The sequence below is a fragment of the Manacus candei genome, unplaced genomic scaffold (genome assembly GCF_025592945.1).
Source record: "Manacus candei isolate 608988 ecotype Guabito, Panama unplaced genomic scaffold, ASM2559294v1 h1tg000067l, whole genome shotgun sequence".
Taxonomy (NCBI): domain Eukaryota; kingdom Metazoa; phylum Chordata; class Aves; order Passeriformes; family Pipridae; genus Manacus; species Manacus candei.
In genome coordinates, this window is record NW_026138115.1 from 3,463,955 (window position 1) to 3,486,635 (window position 22,681).

At 36.4% G+C, this 22,681-nt stretch overlaps 1 protein-coding gene across 1 annotated transcript in view; it reads left to right on the forward strand.

Annotated features, from left to right (window-relative positions):
• The first annotated feature begins 149 nt into the window (after nucleotides 1-149).
• Nucleotides 150-22,681, forward strand: part of TRIP11 (thyroid hormone receptor interactor 11) — a 30,213-nt gene continuing 7,681 nt past the window's right edge. The window contains exons 1-15 of the mRNA XM_051806588.1: nucleotides 150-689; nucleotides 2,299-2,375; nucleotides 3,295-3,405; nucleotides 4,496-4,771; nucleotides 5,598-5,666; nucleotides 6,346-6,511; nucleotides 8,324-8,674; nucleotides 9,342-9,382; nucleotides 10,522-10,725; nucleotides 11,749-14,778; nucleotides 17,504-17,644; nucleotides 17,856-18,049; nucleotides 18,996-19,159; nucleotides 19,491-19,594; nucleotides 19,833-19,932. Coding sequence (XP_051662548.1) covers nucleotides 551-689; nucleotides 2,299-2,375; nucleotides 3,295-3,405; nucleotides 4,496-4,771; nucleotides 5,598-5,666; nucleotides 6,346-6,511; nucleotides 8,324-8,674; nucleotides 9,342-9,382; nucleotides 10,522-10,725; nucleotides 11,749-14,778; nucleotides 17,504-17,644; nucleotides 17,856-18,049; nucleotides 18,996-19,159; nucleotides 19,491-19,594; nucleotides 19,833-19,932 — 5,167 coding nt within the window. The 5' untranslated portion in view covers nucleotides 150-550. The remainder of the gene's footprint in view (nucleotides 690-2,298; nucleotides 2,376-3,294; nucleotides 3,406-4,495; nucleotides 4,772-5,597; nucleotides 5,667-6,345; nucleotides 6,512-8,323; nucleotides 8,675-9,341; nucleotides 9,383-10,521; nucleotides 10,726-11,748; nucleotides 14,779-17,503; nucleotides 17,645-17,855; nucleotides 18,050-18,995; nucleotides 19,160-19,490; nucleotides 19,595-19,832; nucleotides 19,933-22,681) is intronic.

Sequence of the window (22,681 nt, forward strand, 5' to 3'; positions counted from 1 at the left end):
TCGCGTTATTACGGGCTGTCACTAATCTCGTTAATCGCGACAGGCCGCCAGCCACCGCCTCCCGGCCCCTCCCGCCTCTCCGCCACTGTCCCGGCATCCTCCGCCGCCGCTTACGCCATATCCGCCCCCGCGGCGGCGCTCTAGCCCGAGCCGTCGCTCTCTATGGTGTTTAGGAGGGGTGTCATGGCGGCCGTTGAGGTGGCAGCGGCCGGAGCCGCCGGCAGGAGCCGCTGAGCCGCGACGGGACGGGACGGGACGGGACGGGACGGGACGGGACGAGCCGAGCCGAGACGAGACAAGCCGAGCCGAGACAAGCCGAGCCGGGACAAGCGGAGCTGTGCCGGGAGGAGCCGCTGAGGCGAGAGGAGCCGGGAGGATGCGCGCGGCGCCGGCGGAGGAGTCGCCGATCTCGGTGTGCTGAGCCCGCAACAAGAGCCGCGACTCTCCCCAGCGAGGAGAAGGGAGGCGGAGGCGGCCCCTCGGCCCGCGGGAAGCGGCCGCAGGGCCCGGCCGGCGGGGCCAACCGAGGCCCGGAGCGCTCGGAGCAGCGATGGCGTCGTGGCTGGGCGGCCTGGGCTCGGGGCTGGGCCAGTCCCTGGGGCAGGTGGGCGACAGCCTGTCCTCGCTCACCGGGCAGATCTCCAGCTTCACCAAGGACATCCTGCTGGAGGGCGCCGAGGAAGTGGGCGGTAAGGGGGGCTTGGAGCTGCGGGGCGGGCCTGGTTCCGCCAGGGAGCCTTTCCTCCGGCTGCCGGGCTCCTCTGGGACCCTCCGGCCGGGAGGAGCTGGTCCCTGCTTGGTGCCTTTCAGGAGGGCTGCCGGCTTTGCTGCTTTTGTTTCCGTTTTTATTCTGCGCCTGTGACCTCAGGATATGGAGAATAAACAAACATATTCCCTGGCTGTAATAGCCTAAGTGAGCCTGTTCTAGGCTTATTATTCGGAAGTTTCTAATTGCGTGAAGTGTTGTGTTGATCCGTAATGAAAGCACACAAACAAACACTCTTCTTCCATTCTGCTTGCTTAGTTTATCTAACCCCCCCCCACCACCCCTACCCGCTGATTAGCTGCTTTTTGACTGGTTTCATGAAACTGCCGAGTTGTAGCAGTACAGAGGTTGTTTTGCCACTGGTGTGATCTAAGTCTGACGTGTCACTCAGGCAAAGGTCCAGTGTTTCTGGTGGTTTTGTTTATATTTCAGTTGGGCCCAGACAAACCTGTCAGGTTCTACAACTCTCCTACAACCAAATAGGAGAACACGACCCTTGTTTTATAGGGATTAGAGACTAGAACGATTTATGTTTAAAACAGAAAGAACAAAAAAACCGAGACATCAGTGTAAGATATTCAGTAAAGCAATAGTAAATCTAGCCTAGAATATCTTATTTTCTTTATATTTTTAATAACGTGTTTTGTCACAAATTTTTAATACTTTTTTTCTCTTAAGCAGTTCTATAATGTAATAAATATCAGTAGGTTAATTCCCCTAGTATTGTTTACCTTCTTGTAACTATAAATTATTTTAAAAACTAGCTTTCTCAAATTGATGGTAAGAACAGCAACCACAAAGAACAGCTGAATAGTCCTCTTAAATATGTGATTAAGCAATTCTACTTCATTTGCAACCTCTCATGAAGCATTATGAAAGTATACTGTGAAAGTGTGTATTGTATAAATCTCGTTGGCAAGCTGATGCTACATGTCTCATATGGATGGGTTTTTTGGTAATACAGGTAAAACGCTCAGAAGAGAGAAATTTGTTCTTATAAGTGTGAAATTATCTTTTTTTTTTCTCTTTTCTGAAAGACTTGCTTAGAATTGTTTTAAATTTCAAAGTCCATATTAGTTTAGTTTGGAAACTTAGGCTCCTGAACTATGCAGTCACCTGGTGTGTTTGTTTTGCTTTCATAAAAAATAAATTGTGATTTCAGTTCACATATTTGTGCATGAGTTTGTGCAAAGAGATGTACTGATGCTCAGTAGTTACTTCCAGGTGTACTTCACTGCTAAATACTGCTGAGAACAACTTTGGTGTCCTAAAAATTTCGGAGTAATAGATTGATTGCTAGACTTGAGGGTGTAAAAAATCTGGTGGCATCCAAGTACTCATCTGTAGAGACTTTAAAGTACTTTGTGGCCCAAAGAACATTTTTTAAATAGTTCCTTACTTTCCTTTTTTTAATTTCCTAATTTCCTAAAGCAGTGTAAAGTAAGATATGTATTAATAGCTGTTCTTAACTGCTGTCTACTTAACAGATTAAAAGGATTTTAATAAAAATGAAAATTTTCACTTTCTTTCAGATGCAGCAACGGAACTCCACGTGTCCAATTCTAGACTCAGAGAAATAGAAAGTATTAATGCAGCACAAAAGTTTGAAGTAAGAAACTTTGGAACACTATTGTAATTAAAAGCAGTACATAACATTTATTTTGTATAAAGGTGAAATATTGCACTGAAATTGCTTGTCCCTGGGTAAATCTAGAAACAAGGGTGATTGTGATATTAGAATGTGACTTTTTGTGACAAACTGCCATCAGTCAGGGAGATACATTGTGTTATTGGATTATGCATGTGGTGCAAGTTTTTGCCTTTTGCTGCATCCCTGACTGTACCAGCAGCTTCAGGCACAGGGTGGGTGTGTTCCCTGGTGATGTTCTCTCTCTGTGTTGCCCTACCCTGTGGTCATTCTGACGTAGCTATGGCTGCTCCTGGGCTTCCAAAACTGTTTACAAATCCCATGTGCCCTTGTGGAAGGTGGCTTTCTGCACTTACAGGACTTGGCCTTGTGGCTTTATTTATGACTCTAAACCAATAACTTTCTTTTATGTCTTCAGTCCTCAAGAGCACTGTGAAGTTAATGTAGTATTTTGGGGACATAACTGTTCCTGCTCTTTCTAGTTTCTTGCCAGCTGCTGTTGGAGAGATAACACTGGATATTAACTCCAATTTGTGCGTTATGGCTGTTCTTAAATTCCACCTGCGAATCTTCCTAAGATGTAATTCAGGCCTGATTTTCTTTTATTTTTTTTTTTATTCTTGACATTTATCTCTGGTCATCACAAAACTTTTATCTGAAAGTGAGCCAGAGTCCATGCCATATAAAAACAGAAAGCTTGGACGTGAACCTGATTTTTGGGCCCACACTTGGACATTGTTGTTACTTTGTTTTTTGAATGAAATAACACGAGAAATCTGTACAATTTAATTTACTTCTTTACTGTTCATTACCCTTGTGCTTTTCTGATTCTTTAAGAACTGTGCCGAGTTAACCAAGGTTAATTTCTTATTTTTGCTAGAATGATAGGCTGAAAAAAGTCTGTAGTGACTTAGAAGAAAAGCACGAAGCAGCAGAGTTGCAAATAAAGCAGTTATCTATAGAGTACCGCAATCAGCTTCAGCAGAAAGAGGTAGGATACAGAGTAAAATATCTCATGTATGTCCAATATTTATCTGTTGTGGTGTTTAAGTTCTTTGTTATAGTATCTGTTCTCTTCCAGTAGAAATACTGGTCACACCTATAGTTTCTTGTTTTGTTAATGTCAACTAAGACATATATTTCATTGTGCCATGTAATGTAAGCAGAGCTGTCGGGAGATAGCTGAGATGGGAAAACTCTCTGGGAATGTCGTGCAGCTGTCAGAATTTCTGTTGTTTCTGGGATCGCTGTGAGAAATGACACTCAACTGCTTTGTATTTCTGATTCAGTTACCTTTAAGGAAGACAACAGGAGCAAATTCTTATTTGAAGCAGTTATTTTGTCTGTAGATATCATTATTTATCTTAACGTACACAATTAAAGGGAACAGAGCTAACTTTCAAAATTTGTAAAATGCCCCTCTATGATGGAAACACCAGCTTTATAACCTACTGTGTAACATGAGATTTCATAGCCTTTTAAATGAAGAAAGTTGCCAGTGTGCCTAGAGTTACACAAATGTAGTTTTATTTCTGCTTTATTCATAAATGCATGTGAGAGCTCGAGGAAGCAGAATGAGATGTATAAAATTCTGCTTCTTAAATACAATAACAGAGTTTTTATGAGAAAATTGCGTGCAGCTAATTTCACTCTCTTGCAAATATGTAGATTTTCAATACACTGAGTTGTTAAAAGAAGTAAAATGTAATAAAAACAACTGGAGAGGCATCATGTATTGCCTGACTTTCATGTCTGAATACCCTCTTTATGTATTTAAATTTTTTTATAACCTGTTAGCCTGAATCTTGTTATAGTACTTGTGTACCTTGACTGCTAAAAAAAAAATACGTGTCCTTTATAACACATGAGCTAAGACTGCATTTCTCTGCTATGAGAGTGTTTGGGCTTTTTGTTCCTTTTTTCTTTTTTTTTCCTTTTTTTTTTTTATTGGTGAAAGTGATCAGTAATTTGTTGCTGGGGGGGAGTTGTTTGTTCATATTTCATAACGCCACAAAGAGAAAAGTAAACTGTATTTTGATATTCTTCTTATTCAAACAATGCATTTTATTTTGTATATTCAGGTGGAAATCAGCCATCTAAAAGCCAGACAGAATGCGCTACAGGAACAACTGCAGAAAGTACAGACAGCTGCTCAGACTGCACAGTTAGGAGCTGGTGTTCTGCCACCAGCCACTGCCTCAGCTTCCTATGTTCCAGGGGTCAGACATTCCTCAGGTTTTGAAGGAGATGACATGGATTTTGGAGATATAATCTGGTCACAACAAGAGATAAACAGATTGTCCAATGAAGTTTTGAGGCTCGAATCTGAGGTTGACCACTGGAAGCAGATTGCAGTGGTGAGTGGTTTTTCCTCTACTTTGCCTTTCCCTCTCCCTTCCAAATTATCATTTCCATTGCATTTGGTGGTTTTGGAGTGGATGTTTTAAGAGTTCATACTGAAAAATTTCTAGAAGGAATACATTTCAATGGAAAAGCTGAAACCTCTTGCTGACACATGACTGGGGACACATCCAGTGACTGACTTCCATATGCTTTTTTGTGGTGCTTTTATGCATAATTTGTCAAGTTAGGTAAAGGGTTTTATGACCATTTGGTTAGAATGCTGCTTCAGGGTTTCATTTTTGTGCATCCTTTCAAAAAAATATTTTCCTTCTTCCTGGCTCTAGTATTGATGTTATATTGATAGCACAGTACTGTTCAAAGTAATAGTTGGATACTTGCATACTGGTTTTACTTGCTCTTCTCTCAGTCCTTGATATGTCAGTTATAATTTATGGTCTGTTGAGACAAGAAAGAGTATAATCTTTCAAGCTGTTGGTGATGTGGATCACCATTTTTCAAGGTATAGCCTGATTTCAGAGGTATGCTTTTCCCATGTGGAAATACTCAAAATTAAGCAACCCTGTTGCCTTATTACATGCAATAATACCTCACACTCCAAACTTTTACACATATGCATGTAATAATAAAAATCCATGAAAAATTAAAATGTTTCCATTATAACGGTTTTTTTTAAAAATCAAAATTACTGTGGATTTTGGTTTTGCTTCATGTTAGCTTGATTGTTTTCTACTTTTGAGTATCAATAGAGGAAGCACTTACATGAAAAATACACATATTTATCATAATTTTCATATGGATATGTTGTTTTTCTTTTTTCAGTCCTCAAAAGTGCAAGGCACAGATGATGCTGAACAAAGTGAAATATGCAAACTGCAGAATATTGTTAAGGTAAGATGACAAACTCATCTTTTCTTAAGCCTTTATTCTTCGTGGTTTTGCATATGGTCACATGACTTGTAAATATTTTAACTACCACTAGCACTTACATGATTAAAAATGCATGTGGGCATGTAATAGCACAGCAGTATTTCAGTCAGCAGTACAATATTTAAAAACAGTTACTCTGAGAAAGGGTATTTGTATGATTTAATACAGTATGTAAGCTTTACAAAATTACATTAGTATTTATGAGGGCAAATCACTTTGTGAAGCTGTTGGTGAGTTATGAAACTGAAACAGAAAATAATTTCTCCTTTCTTAGAAACATCTTGCCTTTTTTTCATTGAAGATGCAAAATACGAATTTGCTGTCATCCCTGAAAGTTACTGGAAATATGTCCTAGTGTATCCACTTCCTTTGTAACACCTGTGATCTCTCTACATTGGTTTAATATTTGCTGTTGTGTAGAGCATACTATTTGTAAAAACATAATTTTTAAAGGAATTTCATTAAACGTTTAAAAAATCCTGATCAACAAAAATCAAGAAACTTGATGTGTCCTGTGAGAGGTTCTTTTAATAAATCCTTTAATTTGACTGGGGAAAACATCTTACTTTTTATTACATTGTTTTTTCATAAGATGCTGTCCTATATTTTGCCATTTTGTTTCTCTAATGATATTTTTTAGGAGCTCAAACAGAATTTAAGTCAAGAAATAGATGAACATCAGCATGAACTGTCAGTATTGCAGGATGCACACAGACAGAAGTTAGTAGAGATAAGTCGTCGACACAGAGAAGAACTGAGTGAATATGAAGAGCGAATTGAAGAGCTTGAGAACCGATTGCAGCAAGGTCTTTGTTACCACATGCTTTCTTCTTCATTTCATGTAGAGTGAATTGTGGTTATGCATTGAATATGCACGTAGCAGTGTAGTAGATACCAAATACATGATGTGTAGGAATTCAAATTTCAATTTCATTTCAGCTTTCTGTTTAAGATATTTGTGTCCTGTCCTGTGTCTTATATTCACTCTGGTTGGCTTGAACATTGAAATGATAGCGTTTCATCTCTGGCATATATCAATCTGATATACATATCAGTCATTGTGCTCTAAATTATACACTTTCTAGGTTTTTTTTCAACTTACACTGAATATAGGTGTGGATGAGACATATAGAATTGAAGATAAGAAAATATCAGCACATAACTTTTGTGAGAAGTACTCTGTGCCAATTGGGTTACTTCGGAAAGCTCAAGGATTGGGTAGTGAGGCACTGGAACAGGTTGCCCAGAGAAGTTGAGGATGCCTCATCTCTGGAAGTGCTCAAGGCCAGGTTGAATAGGGCCCTGAGCAACCTGATCTAGTGGGTGCAACCCTGCCCATGACACAGGTGTTGAAACTGGATGATCTTTAAAGTCCCTTCCAGCGCAAACCAAACTGTGATTGCTGTAAGGACCAGTCTGTGGTGGGACTACAACGTAGGAGAAGCTCATTAGTTCCCACAGAGAACTTTTTGTTGTCTTGTAGGTATTTCACATTCCCTAAAAATACCCTTGTCAGGTAGGTTTCCTCTAGGGACTTCTTTGCACAAATATATAAGATTTGCTTGTAAACCTCTACTTTGTTATCTGTTAAAACTTGGACTTCTTAAAGAGTATGTACTCTCCTGGAATGAGAGATCCATTCCCTTCTTGGTACGAAGAGAAGTATTCTCACAGCCCCTTTACTTCTAAGGTAGTACTGATAAGGAATTTTTTCTTAAAATCAGATGCCTATTAAGATGTAATTGTTTTTACTCCACGTACATACACCAGCAGGCCTAATTTAATGAAGTCAAAGGCAGAAATCCTTTTTTTATTGCATTACCAGTTATCTGCAAAATAAATACTGCTCGCTTTTGAAGAAGTACAATATTTTATATTTTTGTTTAGTTTATTCTGTCTGACAACATAATAGGGACTGGGGCAGGGGCAAGTGAAGTGAATTCACAAGCAGTGTGCTTTCATTTAATTTTTTTTCTGTTCACTCTTGATGATGCCTTTTTGTATGTTCTGACTTGGAAATTACAGAGGATTGTACAAAAATATGGATGTCATGATAGTATGATGTATCTGTAAAAACCTTATTTCTGAAAAATGTTTTTCTTCAGGTGGAAAAATTTTGTGCATCATTTAGCAAATTATTTGTAGCGAATTTTTCTCTATAGCAATCATTTGGCAAACCTTTGAAATTTAATTAATTAAATTATAAATAGATTTTGCATCAATTTGAATTAGGTGGCATTTGATAAATTGTTCTTAGAAAATTGAGGGATTCCAAGCCCTGATAAATTACCTTCTATCATCTCCTCACCAAGAGAGGTGGGGATCAAGTATATTCTAGTTAAATTGCAAACAAAATATGTCTTGCAACCCTTACCTTTTAAAATTATTTTTAGCCAGGTATATCTAAGTATTCAAGAAGCTACTTAACAAACCTGTAACATGTATAGCACAGCCCCAAATGCTAAACCTATTTAAGTAAGCTTTCTGTTGATGATGATCGTGTCTTCGTTTTAGGCTATTTCCCTCTGTCAGGAGAAAAGGTGGAAGAAGAGACTTAAGTAGAAGATCTAGAGTGATGGTTTTGGTTAATATTGCAAACAATATCTTTTGCCTTTTAGATGGTGTGAGCACTGATGCCATGGATGACTCTAAAATTACTGAACAGAAAAAAAATACTCAGAGTCTACAAGGAGGAAAAGCGGCAGAGTTGCAGGTTGAGGATGAAATAAGAGAGTTAAATCACAAATTGTCTTCTGCCAAAGCAGAAAACAAAAATCTTCTGAAAGAGCAAGAATTGGCGAAGCTAGAAAAAATTCAACTAGCACAAGATTATGAAAAGCTTAAATATGAGTTTAGTGTGCTTCAAAGATCTGTGGCAGAGCAAGATGCTCTCCTGAACAAACAGGAGAAGCTCCAGTCAAAGACATCATTACCACAAGATGTTGTCAGACTACAGCAAGCATTATCAGGTACTAATATTATGATTTTTTATTAAGATTTTTTATTTTTCGTATATTTTCACAGGCTTTCACTTTTAAAACTCAATATTTTATAAATTTGGAATAGAATATGAGAATATGTACCTTTTAAATGTTGCTGCTTTAGAAAAGCATTATCCATTAAAGTAAGGCTAAGCAGGAGATGTAATTAGGGCTAGCATGATTATCACAGGGGTTTCTGATAGGGTAAGTAATCATGTCTGCCAATGGTTTGGTAGGGGTTTTTTTCTTTAAAGGTAAGTAAGCCTCAATAGCAGTTGTTCATTTAAATTCTGAAAGTACTTCTTTTGTGTGTATAAAGGCACTCGGTTGCTAATATCTTCTCCTTAAGGAAACACTGTCACGTGCCAGTTCAATAAATATATATGTAGGTAGAAAATACTTTAATATTGCATAACTGATAAGCTGCAGTACCAAAGTCCTCCTAATGGGGAATCAGTTGTAAAAGTAACATGCTGCTTTGCAGTGGTGACTGATGGTACACTTGACAGCACTTGTGCTTGTTGTCACAAAATGCTGTGAAAGTATTCTCTTCTGAGCAGCAGAGTTCTGTAGGGGCAAGGTGGGAGAATGATTTGGTTTTATCATAGTTTGAAAAGTAGTAAAATTATGTATTTTATTTCATTTTCTTTTATAGAAGCAGAAAACGAAATAGCAAGACTTTCCAGTTTAAATCAGGTAAAGCAATTTCTAAATTAAACCAACAGAAAAGTTCCTAACAGTAGTAACTGATGGAAAACACGTATTTTGGCACTATAGTAGTACATATGTATATACTATATACTATATAGTGTATATATATATACTATATACTATATAGTGTATATATATAGTATATATATACACTATATAGTATATATAAACTATATATAGTATATAGTTTTTTGAGCATTCACACTTCTACATAAATAACATTGTAATGTAAAAGGAAATAATTCTTGTTTAATCCTATAATTGCACATGGAATTGATGGAAACAATACATTTTGATTTATGAAACTCCACAGTGTATTCTGTTAAAGAAAACTAGTGGAGTTCCACGTATCTCGTTGTTATTTAGACAACTGTAATATATATTTTTAAAGTATTAATAGTACATTCTGTAAAATGTGTCATTTTCTACTTCTGCTTTAGGATGTTTCAGTTTTGACACATCAGTTGTAAAATATCTCTCTTCTTCTATGTAGTAGTGTAATAATACTACATTCCATCTTGCTGATGAAGTATAGCAGTGGAACACGCAGTTTCTCTGGAACACACTTTTAGTTTTTGTCATGGGTGACTTGGTCCTTTATAAACTCTCAGACTTGAGAGATTTGGTTTAGTTTGCTTTGTATCCAAAGTATCTTTCAACTGAGGTCTTCTGTGGTTTTTTTGCATGCATTCAAGGGTTCCCATAGCATTTTTCATAATGATGTTATTCAGGTGCCCTTGATTAAAACTTCCTGTCTCCCCATGCATCATTCCACATTTAGAGTGTCTCATGCAGATATGGTAGTTTATCCCAGCTGTCAGTCCATTTCTCAGAGGTGGATATAATTTCTTACTGTACCATGGCTTTTTGTGCAGAAGTTTATAAACTGCACTCCTAAACGAAGTGATGAGGAAATAAGTGTGTATGTGTGAATGGTAGAGACAAATAATTCACAATGAAGAATTTTTAACTGGGGTAGTATTCATATAGGCTTACAAATTCTGACATGAAAATGCATGCTTTGCTTTTAGTTGAGGAGGGGAAAGGAAACAATCTCAAATCAAAACAGTTCATAAATTTCACGAAGATAAAGTCTAATATTTATAATTTTTTTTTGTCTTGAGGGACTTGAGAAGGAACTGACGAGTGCACAACATAAACATGAGAATATTCTTTCTCCGAATACAGAGGATCAGAATTCAGAATTAAATCAGTTAAGACAAGATTTGGAAAGGAAAGAACATGAATTAGATGAAAGCATTGCTGAAAGAGAAACATTAATAGCGGAGTTGGAAGAACTAGATAAGCAGAATCAAGAAGCTACTCAGGTAATAAATAATGCAACTAATTATTAAACTGCTAAATAAATGTTTAACATTTATTTATGTGAGTTTATCTTTTAAGTTGATCTTTGAACATAGATAGCAGGGAAATAAAAGTTATCCTCTGAGGCTTAAAAAAATATTGGGATCAGTGTTTCTCCATATCTGTCATCTCAGTGTGAAATTCTGAAGTGCAAGGAACCCCCTTGTTATGGACAAAGAAATAATACAGCATGTCAGCTATCTATAACAGATGTTACTTTACAAAGTCCAGTTAAATAGTACCTGATTTTTCATTGCAAGATTTCTGATGGAATTTAACCTGCTAATATTCTGATCTGTCTGAATTACATGAATGATTTTTTTTTAAACGTTCTTCCTTTCATAATTTTTAATTATGTTGAATATTTAAGTTACTTAATTGCAAGTTCTTTATAATACAAGCATTTGTGGAGTTAAAAAGGTCACCAATTGTATGAAATCAGAATTAAATTATACTTTCTTGTTACGGTTCCGATATATTTGACCTGTAAACTTAAGAGTTGCAAGCCATCTGTTTTCAAGATTGGTTTACTACATGGAATTGAACACTTAAAGTTCTTCCTGTGAAATGAATCCAAGCAAGTCTTGTTTAAAAATAAGCTCAAACAAGAAGTTGAAAATTGAATATACAGCTATTTTAAATGTAGTGCCGCCCTTTTTTTAAGCACTGAGTGTTTGCTGCATTTGAACTGTCTTGACAAATTCTGGCAGTTCAGGTAGTCTTTTTTTTATTTTCTTTGATCAAGTAGTTAGAGTTCTTTTAGGGGAGATTTTTTTTTTGTGAAGTGTAATCTATCTGTATTTGATACTTGGTTTTAATTAACTGAGCATTGACTAGTTGATACTACTTGCTGACTTATGTTGGCAACTAAGAAACATTTTTGTTTCTTCTCGATTTTTTTTTTATTGTTTAGAGGATGAAAATGAAATGCATAGTTCATCTAGTTCTCCTGTTCTAATTAATTCTTTTCTTTATGTTCATTTCAGCATATGATTACACTGAAAGAGCAGCTCTCAAAACAACACACAGAAACTGATAGTATCATCAAACAGCTGAAATTTGATGTTGATTCTGAAAGAAAGAAAGTATCAGAATTAGAAATTGAGAAGATGAAAATTATTAAAGAGTTAGATAGTCAGAAAGAAAAACTAAGCCAATGTTCGTATGCGCTTAATGATTTGCATATAACTAAGCAGCAGCTACAAGATAATATTAAAAATCTTCAGGAACAACTAAGGAAAGCCCAAGACTATAATTCACATAGTAAAAAAGAAATTGGAGAGTTGCAGCAGAGACTAAAAGAAAGAGAGGAGGAACTTCATGTATCCTTGAGCAAGTTAACAGAAAAAAGTAATGAGGAATCTAACTATGCTTGTCAAGGTCTGATTCTGAAAGAAAAAGAAGTAGAAATTGCAAAATTACAGAATGACATTTCAGAAAATAAACAAGCAAATGAACACTTAGAGAAGTCTCTGTCTGATCTCAGAACAGAAAATGGAAAGCTCATAGCAGCCATTGAAGAACTAAAACAGGAGTTAAGTGATACCATTTCTGAGAAAAATAAAGTTTACTTGGAAAAAGACACTGTTGTGGAGGCTTTGAAAATGGAAAAAAGACAGTTAGAGAGCGAATTAAACCAGGCAGAGAAGAGGCTTTTGGAACAAGCACATAAGTATAAGCAAACTATTGAGGAGTTATCAAACGCCCGCAGTATGGATACCACTGCACTGCAGCTGGAACACGAGCGCCTGGTTAAGCTCCATCAAGAGAAAGACTTCAAGATTGCTGAACTTCAGAGTAGCATTGAGCAGATGGAAGCTGACCATCAGGAAACAAAAGAGATGTTGACTACTAGCTTAGGAGGACAAAAGCAGTTGACAGATCTCTTAAAAGAGAAAGAGGTATTTATTGAAAAATACAAAAATGAAGCCTTACAGGTGAAGCAGGAACTTGAGGAGTATATGAAAGTTTCAAAAAAGCAGGATGTCTTCAAACAGAACTTGGAGGAAAAAGACAGAAGTCTTGCAGTCATGAAGGAAGAAAATAATCATTTGAAAGAAGAAATTGAACGCCTCAAGGACCAACAAAGTAGATCCACGCCTGTGGTTGAGCCTAAAACTTTAGATATTATTATTGAACTGGAAAGTGAGGTAACACAGTTAAAAATGATAAGGAATAATCTTGAAGAAGAAATAGAAGTTCACAAAAAAACGATAGAAGATCAGAATCAAGCAACAGTGAAACTTCAGCAGTCATTGCAGGAGCAGCGAAAAGAAATAGATGAGTCCAGATTTCAGTGTGAGCAAATGAATGTCACACATGAAAGACTCTTTTTAGAGAAAGATGAGGAAATTAAAAATTTGCAGAAAACAATTGAACAAATTAAAACTCAGTTGCACAAAGAGAGACAGATTATTCAGACTGATTCTTCTGATCTTTTTCAGGAAACCAAAGTTCAGACTCTTAATGGAGAAAATGGAAATGAAAAACATGACTTATCTAAAGCTGAAATTGAAAGATTGGTGAAAGGTATCAAAGAAAGGGAGATGGAGATTAAGCTTCTAAATGAAAAGAATGTTTCTCTAAGTCAGCAGATTGATCAGTTGTCTAAGGATGAAGTTGGGAAACTTACTCGGATCATTCAAGAGAAGGATTTAGAAATACAGGCTCTCAATGCTAGAGTTTCCTCAGCTTCCTATAGGCAGGATGTTCTTGGTCTTCAGCAGCAGCTCCAAGCTTATGTTAGGGAAAGAGAACAAGTATTAGCAGTTCTAAGTGAAAAGACAAGAGAAAACAGTCAGTTAAAAACAGAGTATCGTAACATCATGGACATGGTTGCTGCTAAAGAAGCAGCTTTGGTGAGGTTGCAAGAGGAGAATCAAAAGTTATCTAACAGATCTGAAAACAGCAGTCAAGACATGTCTAGAGAAACTATTCAGAATTTATCCCGTATCATTCGAGAAAAAGATATCGAAATAGATGCTCTAAGTCAAAAATGTCAAACCTTATTGACTGTCTTGCAGACATCCAGCACAGGTGCTGATAACGGGTCAGGAGGTGTCAACAGTAACCAGTTTGAGGAACTTCTACAAGAACGTGATAAACTAAAACAGCAAGTAAAGAAAATGGAAGAGTGGAAACAACAAGTAATAACCACAGTTCAGAACATGCAACATGAGTCAGCTCATCTCCAAGAAGAGTTACACAAGCTTCAAGCACAAATTTCAGTTGAAAGTGATAGTACTTCAAAGCTGCAGGTAGATTATAATGGCTTGATTCAGAGTTATGAACAGAATGAGAAAAAGCTGAAAAGTTTTAGTCAGGAATTAGCACAAGTTCAGCACAGCATAGGACAGCTTTATAACACCAAGGATCTTCTCCTGAGTAAACTTGATTTGGTAACACCATCTCTGGCAGCAGCTTCCACCATTTCACAGCTTTCAAGTGTTCAACACAGTCCTCCTGAAGTACTCAGTGATGAGTGTAAACTCCTTCAAAATGAGTTGGAACAACTGAAGAAAAAGTTGCAAGAAAAAGAGTCAACTATTAGGACTCTCCAGGAAAACAATCAGCGATTATCTGATTCTGTTGCTACAGCATCAGAGATTGAAAGAAAGAGTCAAGAAGGGACTGAGTCAGAGATGAGGCAGATCAAAGAAAAACATGATGTCTTACAGAAATCACTTAGGGAAAAAGACATATTAATTAAATCTAAAAGTGATCAGTTGCTTTCTGTGAGTGAAAATCTTAGTAACAAAGAAAATGAAAATGAGCTTTTGAAGCAAGCCGTGACTAATCTAAAAGAAAGAAATTTAATTTTAGAAATGGATATTCGAAAACTGAAAGAAGAAAATGAAAACATAGTTGCAAGGTGTAGGGAAAAAGAAACAGAATTCCGTGCACTTCAGGAAACTAATATGCAATTTTCAATGATGCTGAAAGAGAAAGAGTTTGAGTCTCACTCAATGAAGGAAAAAGCTCTTGCTTTTGAGAAGCTGTTGAAAGAGAAGGAACAGGTATGTCCATTCATATTTATGACTATCTTTTAAAATTAGTCATATGGTAATGTGTTTTTGTGTACACGTAACCCTCAAGTGTTTGCCTGAAATATGTTTGTGAGTCCTTACTGCATTACATTCATCAAAAATCCTCCCTCTGCAAAATTAAAAAATATAAAAGTCAGCAGGTGAGTGGTTTACAATGTTATCTGTTAATTGTGCAACCATAAACTATGTTTTTCATTTATTTGGAAATTGCTTATTTACTGAACAGCTGTTTAATATTTTACTTTGGCCCCGTTCATGAAGTGTGATTTTTACTGAATTTATGATGCTCAAACTTCTGCAGAGCTAGCCAGCACAACTAATTTCCCAATGTACTTTCCTCAAGTGTTTGTTATTCCGGTGGGATTGCTTTACAACATCTCAGTGAGATGAATGGGGAGACTCCATTTAAAAAAAAAAAAAAATTGGACACAGTGATTTAGTGGTTTCTTCTCAACAATTTGACATATGGAAAAATTGATACTTTGAAAAAAGTTTGTATTCAGAGAAAAGTTGCAGTGGCTTATTAATTACCATGTCTGTAATTTGAAGAAGAATCTTTTTAAAAAGAGCAAGAAATTAAATGACATCATTGCTACACCGTGTTGTATGAACTGCTGCTGGAGTTAATGAAGTCATGTATGAATTGGCACTTCTCTTTGAGAAATAGGTGTTAAGTACAGTGCAAATACAGTTTTCCTGTATTTTTGACAAACACTTGACAGCAGAACTCCAGGGTGCAGATATTTTTGGTTTGCTCTTAGGCACTGAAAGTGAGTGTGGCCTAGTGGGCAGTTTTTTCTGGTAATTAATCCTAAACAGATAATTTTTTCTTTCCTCTGTACTGCCCAGGTCTCTTTGGATCTGGTTGCCATTTGTCCTACAGTTCTATGACTTGATGCATACTGTGCTTATTCTCCCTCTTGTCCTTGGCAACCCCATTTCATTTTACAAGGTTATGAGCATTACCCACTGCCAGAGAGTGGTATTTATACAAACTCTTTCTAAGTAACTTGGCATTAAGTTTTCTCCTGCACTGTAAGTATAAGAAAAAACGCATAGAGTCATAGAATGTGTTGAGTTGGAAGGGAGTTTAAAGATAATCTTGTTCCAATCCCCCTGCCATGGACAGGGACACCTCCCACTAGACCAGGTTGCTCAAAGTCCCTGTTGTGGGGCTATTGTGGTGTCTCACCACCCTCACATCTATCTCTGAAGCATTTTCAAACATAGCTATAGCTATGCTATATCTGCAGTGTAAAGTATTTGGAAAACCAAAATATTAATTACATTTAACAGTGTGTGTCTTTTTTAAATTTATAATTTGAAAGTCTCAACTTTGCCATAATACATGTGAAAAACTAGGATTTTTTTTTTTGAAGAAGTTTGACTTAGGACAGATGTTTAGCTCCATTTGCTCATAGCAGAGGCTTCTAAGGAAATACTGTAAAATTGTGATGAAAAGGTTTATTGTCTCAAAAGTGCAGTTAAATTGTGAAAAATAGCTTTGAGACTTCTTATGTTCAACAGTCTTGCCCGTATAAAATACACTAATATTTTACAAATTGACAGTGTTACTATTTTGGGGTTTTTTATTCTAACTCATGAAAATGTGCAGTGTCTGGCTGGGTTCTTTGTGTTGCCTGTCATTGCCTGCACCCTTCCAATCTCTGGTGAAAAGGCTTCTGGTTTCACAAGCATGGAACATTTGTCTACACATTTTTATTGCACAAATCGGAGAAGTTCCTGTTACACACTTTGTGTTTGCCATGCAGAACCAGGAAAAGTAATAGTCAAGCAATTTTGTGTGTCTGCATGTGTCAAAAGATAGCATGACATAAAAAGAAGATTTGCCTGAAGGTTTATGGTTCTACTGCAAGAAGAATTTTACTATATTTAACTTGATTAATAAAAGCTAATAATTGAAGCGCTTAAGTGTTAGTGATAAAACCAAAGATTGGTTTACTTCTGTCCAACATACTCGATAAAAATAACTTCTTTCAAAGCAACATATGAAACCAAATGAAGGAGCAGGCTGGAAGGTTTCAAATAACTGAAATTCATTCACATGTACGTGTGAATTTTGTAACTGACACAGTCACACTTCTTTATATGCTAGTGTAAAGTTGTAGGAAATTTTTTTTATTCATGGAAAGTTGACACCTGAAAATGTGATGGACATTACTGTGATTCATTGAAGGCTAATCTTTGAAGTGAGGTCACCTTATGGTTTGTTTTTAAAGATTTCTTTGTGTGTTTAGTGTTTTTAAGTTCAGACAAGCTGACTTACCCAGGCTGATGCTTTACTTGGGCATGGCCTGAGAAATGGGTGTTACAGAGAACAGATTCCAAACACTGGGGGAAGAGTGAAATTTTCAAGTATCAGATGTCTGAGACACTTTGTACATAATATATGTCCCTTGTTTAAGAGAGCTGGTATCTGTTCACAGCAGTCAGTTAAGGCAATGCCCTGTATAGTGTCTTCTTGCAACAAGTTTTACTTTGTCATGTAACATGTGAATGAAATAACCTCAAAATAATATTTTTCCTGAATGTTTTTCTGTGTTGTAAGGCCATAGATGTCCTGCCCTTTTCCTTGTTAGATCAGTAGCATCTTTACACTCTTTAGAGAAAAGATGGTATCTCTTTTGGTAAAACTGTTGGCCGTGTTTGAAATGTTTGTTTGTGTCTTCAACAGGGCAAGACAGGAGAATTGAATCAGCTGTTAAATGAAGTTAAGTCAATGCAGGAAAAGGCTGTTACTTTTCAGCAAGAGAGAGACCAAGTCATGGTAGCACTCAAACAGAAGCAAATGGAGAGCAGTGCCCTGCAGAGTGAGGTATGCCACTAAATAATTTACAGTTGCAAGAAATAAAGAGTAAGAAATTCCATCTGTGGTATTTTCTGCACTGTTTTTAATAGCAGTCACTAGTTAAAAGGTTTTAAAATCGATACACATGCAATGTGCTTCAATGGACATGTGTTCTGTTTGCTTACATTGTTTTTATGGAAAGTGATAGTACAAGCAACTTAAGGTGTGTTGTACACAGGTGCAGCATCTGCACGAGAAAGAGCAGCGCCTGAATCAGGAGCTGGAGAGGTTACGGAATCACCTTTTAGAAATGGAAGATTCCTACACGAGAGAAGCTTTGGCTGCAGAAGACAGAGAGGTCAAGCTAAGAAAGAAGGTTTTGGTTTTGGAGGAAAAACTCGTGTCCTCATCTACTGCAGTGGAAAATGCCAGGTAGCCTTTTAAATATCCTAGTTAAGTAGACTGGCAGCTCTGTTTTGCTGAGTTGCCATTCCACAACATTCTAAGCACTTGAGAAAATAAAACTCTCATGGGTAGCAGAATCTGGGAGGCTAGAGCCAATCATGTGTTCTTATTTATTTGCCATAAACATGATTTTCAGCCAGGAGAATGAAACGCCAAATATTTAAATTACTCAAGGCTTATCTTTACTGCTTTATTATTTTATTTAAACAAATGTTGGCTACTTTAGGCAAAAGAATTCTTTTTTCATGTTATTACAGTTGTCGAAATGAAAAAGTTTTTTTAATTAAAAAATATATATGTAGCTGCAGTCTTTTTTTTTCTTTAAGTGTCAAAGATGGATTCTGCTCTTAACTTTCTCAGTAAAGAGATTTCTGAGTTGAGCAGAATTCATTGTGAAAAATTGTGGAGAAGGTGGAAGTGTTGGAGATGGTTGTGTGAAATCAATATTACTTAATTCTTCATAAATTTTTCAAATACCTTTTAAGAAATACTGCCTATTTCCCACCTGATATGCCACTCTCTAAAAAGACTGGCATAGGAGGGGATCAGGTTCATAATATTTCTGCATGATGGGAAGTTAAATGAGGTGTTCAGTTGTTAGTATGGAGCAACATCTACAGATACTTTTTTTCTTTTCCTAATGCATTTCAAACAAAAGCAGTTGTTTGGGTGTGGGGTTTTTTTGATTGTCAAAATCTTATTGCCAGACTTACTTAAAATCTGTTGTTGGATTGGGGTTTTTTTGGTGAGTTTTTTGTTCATTTGTTTTTAAAGAGGGATCAGGGAAAAAATGCCTTCAATTTTAGAAGTTGAGCTGAAAAATTCGTGCGGAACTGTTTCTGCTGGGATTTAATTTTCTCTGTGATAACTTCTATTGTTGCCTTCCTAAATAATGTATTTTATTTTCATTAAGTCATCAGGCTAGCCTGCAAGTTGAATCTTTGCAAGAGCAGTTAAACCTGGTTACCAAGCAGAGAGATGAAACTGTGATGCAGCTGACCATCTCCCAGGACCAAGTGAAGCAGTATGCACTGTCACTGGCCAACCTGCAGATGGTACTAGAGCAGTTTCAACAGGGTAAGGTTTGTCAAGAAATAGCAAAGATTGCAACAAGCACTTTCCATCTGGGATAGTTAACATATTTTGCTCTTTTGAAACAGTAGTTCCCTGGTTTCCTCTTGGTAGCCTGAATTTCAGAATCTGTTGACATTTAAAATTCTTATAAAAACAATTCTGGCCCTGTGAAAGCTGGTGATCAGTATCCCATTTATAAAATGCTAATTCCACCTCTACCTTATGAACACCAGATAGGATAATGCTGAGGTTTTGCAAATTGCATATCCCAAAAAGAGTTAAATGTTCTTAATTAAGGGTTTTTTTGTTTCATTTTGTATTTTTAACCCTCTAGAAGAAAAAGCTCTGTATTCAGCAGAGCTGGAGAGACACCAAAAACAGAGTGCAGAATGGAAGAAAAAAGCAGAAAACCTAGAAGAAAAAGTTATATCACTGCAGGTGGGTCGAATAATGAAATTGAACCCTAGGAAACTGAATGCTAGTTCTTGACTGAACAAGCAAAGTACCATTCCTCTGCTGACCATCCATTTTCTGAAGATGTTTACAATCCAGTTATTCAAAAGAACAAGTGATTGAAGTCTCTGCATGTGTTATGTTTGATGTGTGTTGTATTAACGTCGTTGTGATGGTGATCTCTCTTGCTTCTCTTTTTGTCCCTTTCTTACCCTCTATTTAGGAAAGTTTAGAAGAGGCAAATACTGCCCTGGATGCAGCATCCAGGCTTACTGAGCAGCTTGACATCAAAGAGGAGCAGATTGAAGAGCTTAAGAAAGAAGGTAACTACATTTATTTATTTCTACTTAAAACATTTCAGCTGAGGAGACAATATAGTATTCCTAGAAACTTACCAAAATTCATATACTATGCGGAAAAGAGTAATTCTTTGCCACGTTTTGAGGACTTCGTTGTTTATAAAGCAGATATGAAAAGGTATGTTTACCTTCTGTTAGGGATCTTTCTCAAAAGAAAACCTGTAAATACCAGAGCCCTTGATTTAGCTCTGTTAGTGTGTTTTTTACAAGTCTGTGGAATACCAAATGTTGTCAGATCTTCCAAAGTAGTTAGCTATCATATTTGACATAGACACAGGAATACAGTGAGATAAAGAGAAAGGGTGTGCAATTGGTAAGAGAGGGAGCAGCTCTTGCACAGATGTGACTGTCATCTCAGCTGGATGCAGTGGTGACTCTTGCTCTGAGCATATACAACTAATTATTGCTATTCATTTGTAAATTATAATTAGTCTTACTCTTGAAATAAGTGATGTTTTCTTGAAGCTTATAATCAGATGGTTGGTGTGAAATATCACTTGGAAGTCTTCTCCACCAAGAACCCTACAAAAACATATGACTTTTTCACTACATATTTGAATGTGTACTTACTTAAATTTAATTTAGTGCCTAAGTGCAATCTGGCATCCAAGTGGACATCACAGGAGTGCTCCCTGAATTCAAATTAAATTTCAAGCTACTACATGAATGTACAACTACTGATTATTTTTTAATGGATCTGTCTATCTGTCTCACTGCAGACATTTACAGCAAAAATTCATAGGCACTCTGGATTGAAATTAGCTTTGGAATAGGCAAATATGGCAAGCTTAAATGGGAAGCTCTCCATTACTGTTTAATTTTGATTGCAAACCCTTGCACATAAAAGCAGGAGAGGTTTGAACTCGGAGAGAAAACTAAACCTCAGTATTTTATCAAACTGTGTTGTATTGGCAAGCAGTTTTCTTGATAAAAAAATTTAAAATGAGATTGTTGCATAAAGGAAACAGCAGTTTAATGTTGTTGTAGAATAAATCATAATTTTTATGGGAAAAAAAAGACACCACTTCATTTTCTCTATTTACACAAGAAAACATATAATGTCTTATTGAAAATTGGCCAAATACATTCCCAGACACAGTTTTGTTGGCCAAATCTTTTGAAGGATTTCTTTATGGATTCTTTTGGCAGGAGAAGTGATTTTAATGGAAAAGTATAAGATGTACCAGATGCAGTTTTCTGGATTGCCATAAATGGTTAACAAATTATTGGAGACTGTTGTAAATGTCTGGTTTAGAGCAGTCCATACTGAATTTTGGCTCAGGTCTTTTTTGTTATTTAGTCTTTTCATATACCCGAAATACGTGTTTAAGTCCTTTTTAGCTGTAAGATTCTATTTTAGAAGGAAATGTTTCATTTAAAAAATACATTTAATGATAGAGTTGCATAGTCACTGTGGATGGAATATAGCTATGTAGTGGTCCTTAAAAGTTGACCTTCTTTCATATAAATCTTTTTGACAGGAAAAAATAAAAAACAGCGGTAACATTGTATTTGAACTATTAATAGTTTCATTTTAAAATTCATCACATGAATAAAACTTGAAAAAACAACACACAACTGTCTTGTTTTGTAGAAAAATAGCAACAGTGTAAGATTTAATTAAAATTTGTTTTCAAATACTCTTTGTTTATCTATTTGTGGCATTAGTAGTTTAACTTTTTTTATTCCCTTTTACTCTATGGAGATCGAAATAACTCAGCTTTTATGTATGCTCCTGCAACTCTTATCATTCTATAATTATATTACCAATGTTTTCCTTCAATTATTTGGGTCCTATTTAAGCATATTTACAAAGTAGCATAATTTTAAGTAAATTTAAACCTTGAAACCACGGATTAACTCTCCTGTGCCTCACCCTGGTATTTTGAGAAAGGAGTGCTGAAGAGCAGTCACACTATTGGAGTAGATTTCAATGCATATGGATGTGGTTGTTACAAGATAATATTGTTATAAAATATATATTTTTCTTTGGTTTTTAATTTGCTTTGAATAAGGAGCTTACTCTGTGTGTTCCCAGCACAACACGGGTTAGTTCATTCTATTCTATACTGTACAAAATTCATATTTGTGAAGTCAGATGTTTGTGTAAAGACATGGAGTATTTAAATAGGGCATATTAGGTTGTATCCATTTCACAGCCTGGCTCTTTGATGTGTATAAATACAAAATCTCAGTGTGGATTCTCATGGAATTATTGGTGTTAATTGAGAACCATGTTTTGTCAACGTAGTTGTGCCATGCATTTACTAAGGATTGAAAGTTGTGGAAACGGGAGTGGAATGTTTTTCATGCATCCCAGATGATTTGAAGGGTGTAAAAATTCATAAAAGTCACTCTTCCTACAAAGATGTGGGGGCTTTTTAGAAATTAACTACAAGATAGATAAAAGTATCTTTTGTTGTTGTTTTTAATTAAGTAATTTTAATTAACATGAGCCCAAGAAGCATTAAAATAATAGGAAAATTAAATTGATCAGCAATTTTCCCATTTGGATTTGGATATAAGCATTCAGTCTTATTGGAAAAAAAGTTGATCATGTCAGCTTATACAAATGTAGGATAGAGTTGGTCTTCACATGGACAGTCCATATTATATTTGTCAAGCTTGTGTGTGTGAATAAGGCTTACTTGTACTTTTATTAGGAAAAAAGTGTCTTCAGAGGTAGTATCTTGCTGAACCCTAGTTTGGTGAG